Source organism: Lactuca sativa, chromosome 7, assembly GCF_002870075.4.
Source record: "Lactuca sativa cultivar Salinas chromosome 7, Lsat_Salinas_v11, whole genome shotgun sequence".
Classification (NCBI taxonomy): Eukaryota; Viridiplantae; Streptophyta; class Magnoliopsida; order Asterales; family Asteraceae; genus Lactuca; species Lactuca sativa.
In genome coordinates this window covers 188,076,804-188,082,223 of record NC_056629.2, presented here as the reverse complement: position 1 = coordinate 188,082,223, position 5,420 = coordinate 188,076,804, and the positions used below count along the sequence as shown (strand labels likewise).

The 5,420-nt window shown below is 39.5% G+C and overlaps 1 protein-coding gene across 1 annotated transcript; it reads right to left on the bottom strand.

The window, feature by feature from the left end:
* Positions 1 to 4,549: 4,549 nt before the first annotated feature.
* On the bottom strand, positions 4,550 to 5,050 carry LOC111921540 (uncharacterized). The gene has a single exon (XM_023917123.1). The coding sequence runs from the start codon at positions 5,048 to 5,050 to the stop codon at positions 4,550 to 4,552; it is 501 nt and encodes a 166-aa protein (XP_023772891.1).
* Between the last annotated feature and the right edge of the window lie 370 nt (positions 5,051 to 5,420).

The window sequence follows — 5,420 nt, the reverse complement described above, 5'->3', positions numbered from 1 at the left end:
ACTTAGTTGGGCCCTTAGGGCCCAATAGCCAGGTATCATGAACATTAAGCCCAAAAATTGATTATTAACATATTCCGTTCGTTCATTTTGTTTCGTTGCTTGTTTAGCTCAAAGTTTACCAAGTTGACGTTAAGAAGCTTTCTGTTTGTAAAAAAACGACATTTTTGTCCAATGATCCTCAAATTTTTAGTTAAAGCCCAAAGTTTTGTAAAGATGACACTTTAGTCCATAACTTATAAAAAGTTGCAATTTTGTCCCAAATGTTTGAAAACTTACGATTTTAGCCCAAAAAGTTATATTTTCACATTTAGGAACCTGTTTTGCAGAAAAGTGCATTTTCTGCCCTTTGTTTGTAAAACTTCACATTTTCGGCCCAATTTTGGAAAGTTTAACATTTTTGGTCCATTTTGAAAAATAAATGTTATTTTCACCTCCAAATTTGGTTTATTTACATTTATGACTCCAACTTTAGCCATATAACATTTTTAAACCTTAAAACTTCATGTTTTTCGCAAATTGGGCCCTAAGGCCGTGAGGCCCAAAAGTTTGGCCCAATAAGCTTAAATTTGCATTTTTGACCCTTGTAAAAGTATGCTTAGCATAAAAATATATTTTTATACATATAGGGCCTGTTTGGCCCCTATAAAAATATAAATGTCACTTTTTACCCTTATCTTTTGTTTTCTTGGAAATTTTGACCCTTAACCAAGTTTTTTTGTTGAAACTTTTTGTATCTCAAACATGTAATCATTTTTGGTTTGGTAATGTGATGTTTATAATGTAATAGTTCATAGATCTTTGCTAGATAATACTTAAATTTCGAGATTTGCTAAGATCAAACCCATTATTACCAAATAAACCAAGTATTCACAAAAAACATGCATCTAACACATAGATCTACACATTTTACTTGTATTCTCCCCCAAAAACAAGTAAAAAACGAAAATAGGGGGTATGAACTCACCTTTGCTTGATGTTTCGGTTTTGAAGAAGAAATGGAAAAGATTTTGGTCCTAGCAAGCTTTCTTGAGTAGAGTTCGAACTTATGGAGTTCAAGAAGTGATGATTGCCTTGTGAAAACCTCCTAGAATCATAAGCAAATTTCGAGATTTTGGAAGAAGGTGTAGGATGATCTTTGAGAGTGTTTGAGAGAGTTTAGTGTAGTGTGTGTGTGTGTGTGTTTGTTTGTCTTCGGCCGAGAATAGAAGAGGAGAGGGGAGAGAGATGGTGAAAGGACTAGCATGGATACATGATGGTTTAAAGCCTAGATGTATGTTGGATTTTATGGAGGTGGCACTCCAAAGTCAACTCCATTTCCTTTTTTTTTTACTCATGGCCCGAAGGTGTTAGGCTAGGGGAATGGGTAGGGTAGTTTGGGTCCAATTCTCGCCTTGGTTCGAAACTATAAGGCCCAATCATTATTTTTCGGCCCAATAGGCTCCATAGATGGGTTATGGCCCAAATAGATTAAAAGAGAGGGGCTTATGGTTCACTAAGGTTAATTGGATTAGTTATGGCCCAATAAGGCCCATTAGGGTTAGAATGAATCATTCAGACCCAAGTGGTCCAAAATGTTTTAGATTTATGAATTCGGTCCAATTAGGATCCAATTAGGGCTTCTAAGTCCCATGAGGTTGAACTGGGTACTTATTTGTCCATTAGGCCCAATAAGGAACTCCTAGTCCACCATGGACTTAAGCCATGGATCTTAGGGCTTCAGACTCTTTGATGAACATGAATGGTGAATCTAAAGATTCATTAAGTGAGATTTACTTAGAATATAAGTTTTACAATAGTTGAATGGTTACACATGAATAAAATTTCCTAGCTAAAATGCCAGTTGTGACATCATCCCCGCGTTAGAGGGAATTTCGTCCTGAAATTCTTTTGAAAACTAGGATTGTGAAGGAAAGAATAGGTGACGGTACTTTTGCTTCATCTAGTCTTCACATTCCCATGTGAATTTCTGGTCCTTGCTTCGCGCTCCATCGAACCTTCATGATCGGGATGCGACTTTGTTTTGTACGCTTCACCTCCCTATCCATAATCTCGACTGGTTCTTCGACGAACAAGAGGTTCTCGTTTATCTCAATCTCTTCTAATGGGACGACAAGGGTTTCATCTAATAGAAATTTTTTTTAGATTCAAGATGTGGAACACTGGATGTACGTTGCTGAGATCGGCGGGTAGGTGTAGTCTGTAAGCCACTAGACCAATCCGGGAAAGAATTTCGAATGGTCCAATGTACCATAGGTTCAGTTTTTCCTTGTTTCCCAAAGCAAATCATCCCTTTCCATGGAGAGACCTTTAATAGCACGCGATCTCTGACTTGAAATTCTAGTGGCTTTCGCTGCTTGTCAGCATAGCTCTTCTATCGGTCTCGCGATGCTTGAAGTCGAGCTTTGATGTGGACTACCTTCTCGGTCGTTTCATGAATGATTTCGGGTCCTGTAAGAGCACTGGCCGGTGATTGCTCTTTTTCTAGTTTAGTGCCACCCACGTCGACCCAGCATAGGTGCGATCTATTGGATATAGTGTCTAAGTTCATAACTATATTTGGTATGTACTTGACCCGACCCGGCATGGTCCATTTGGGTTGCACTTCACCCGAACAGTTTATGGATAATATTTGAGAATAGTACAAGTTATGATTTATTAATATATTATAAGTTCTAATATATTAATATAAGATCATATTATTTAATTAGTAGTGATCTATAATTAATCTAGGATTAATTTAGTGATCAAAGTTATTACTAATTAAATATGGGCTTCTATATTTATATTGTGTGGGCTAATGCTTATTTGGAATGGGCTAGGCTTGGATGGAAAAGTCCATGGATACTCCATGGAGCTTTAACCCATGGATCTCATGGAAATGAAGAGACATGGGTATTAGGGTTTAACCCTAATCCACCACACTATATAAAGGAGGCTTTGGTTCTTGAAATGACTAGTTGACACTTGTTGAGGTGAGGGCATTTTCAAGATAGTAGTATCTATTCTCTCAAAGTTCCAAGTTTGTGGTGATTTGTGACTTTCATTTGAGGCATCCACATTATTGGTGCTAGGCTCTAGAACTCCAAGCAATCAACTACAACTACAAGGTAAGTATATCTTCTAGCTTATTTGATTCATGTTCCCCATGCCATGCTAGTTAGGATATAAACCTTGGAAAATTAATTATTTGCATGTATCTTAGACAAACATAGATCCAAGGTTTATTAGGGTTGCATGTACACTTAGGAAGTGTTAGAATGCTCAAAACCCATCACGATCTACTTGGGCTTCCTTGATCTGTGAGTCTAGGGAGATTGGATTGTGATTGATAGGGTCTTCAGATGATGACATGAATACTCCTTTTGGCTTAGGGCATCAACTACCACGTTAGCCTTGCCTGGATGGCATTTGATCTCGCACTCATAATCATTTAACAGTTCGATCCATCTCCGCTATCTCATGCTTAGTTTCCTTTTGATTTAGAATGTGTTGGAGGCTCTTGTGGTCTGTAAAGATGGCGCACTTGGTACCGTATAGGTAATGCCTCCAAATTTTTAGGGCGAAGACCACCGCTCCCAATTCCAGGTCATGCGGGGCATAATTCACTTCGTGAGTTTTTAGTTGTCTGGATGCATAAGCAATTACCTTCCCGCGTTGCATAAGAACACAACCTAAACCCTGATTCGAAGCATCACAGTAAACTATGAAGTCTATGATTCCCTCTGGTAAGGATAGCACTGGAGAACTATAGAGGGCTTGCTTCAAGGTTTGGAAAGAAATCTCTTGCTTCTCCGTCCAGTTGAATGGTATACCTTTCTATGTCAATGTGGTAAGGGGTTTGGCTATCTTAGAAAAGTTCTGAATGAACCTTCGATAGTAGCCTGCGAGTCCTAAGAATTTACGAATTTCCATTGGCGTTGATGGAATCGACCAACCTTCAATGGCCTTTACTTTGGAGGGATCTACATGTATTTCCTTCCTGGCTAACTACATGTCCCAAGAAATTCACACTGCGGAGCCAAAACTCGCACTTGGGAAGTTTCGCATATAACTTTTCAGCTTGAAAGGTCTTTAAGATCTGTCGGAGGTGTTGGCTATGATCTTCTTCACTTCATGAGTACATGAGGATGTCATCGATGAAAATGATTACAAATTTATCAAGAAATGGGCGTCAGACTCGATTCATGAGGTCCATGAATGCGGCAGGGGCATTTGTTAGACCGAAGGGCATCATGACGAATTCGTAATAACCATAACAAGTTTGGAAAGTAGTCTTAGAAATGTCCTCATCTCGGACTTTGAGTTGATGATAACCGGATCTCAGATCTATCTTAGAAAAGTAACTAGCTTCTTGGAGCTGATCGAATGGATCATCAATTCGTGGAAGTGGGTAACGGTTTTTGATAGTGAGTTTATTCAGTTCCCTATAGTCGGTGCACATCCTGAAGGATCCGTCTTTCTTTTTAACGAAAAGAACCAGAGCTTCCCATGGAGAGAGGCTTGGTCTAATGAATCCTTTATTCAAGAGTTCACTTAGTTGGCTTGACAATTATTGCATTACAGTAGGAGCCAACCTATAGGGTGATTTGGTGATTGGAGTGGCTCCAGGAACTAGGTAGATTCGGAATTCGATTTGTCGTTCTGGGGGTATTCCAGGAAATTCCTCTGAAAACACATCTGGGAAGTCACATGCCACTGGAATGTTTTGAATGCTCGCTTCCTCTTTGGTCTTATCCTCCACGTGAGAAAAGAATGTGTCGTTCTTCATTTGTGAGCACTTTTGAGCCCTGATTCTCGGGATAAGGCGAAGGTTTGCGTCGGGTTTATCTCTGCAGATTATTAGGGTTTCGTGGTTAGGAAGATGAAGGCAAACAGCCTTCTCGTGGCACTTAATATCGGCATGATGGGGGCTTAACCAATCAATGCCGATGAACACACAAAAACTCCTAATATTTACAGGCATTAAGTTTATTTCGAATGTATGCTTGCTTAGAGTTATTTCACACCCTACATAGATATCCTTAGTTGATCCAGTCTTCCCATTAGCCATTTCCACCGTGAAGGCTTCATTGAGCTTCTGGGGTTGTTGCTTAGTAAATGTTTGAACTTATTACTCACAAAACTTTACTATGCTCCGCTATCAAATAAATGCATGCATATGAGTTGTTAAGCAGAAACGTACCGGTGTCAATGGCTGGGTCCTGCATTGCTTCACCCTGGCCCATTGTCAATACTCTTCCTGCTGCACCTGTCCCTTGATTGCTCACGTTGGGACAGTTTCGCCTAATATGCCCAGTTTTCCTGCATCCGTAACAGGTATAACTAGCTCCCGTATTGTGGTTGTTGTTTTTGTTGTTGTTGTTGTTGTTGGTTGTCATCTGGTTCTGTTGAAGCTGAGTCCTACGATACTTCGCTATGTG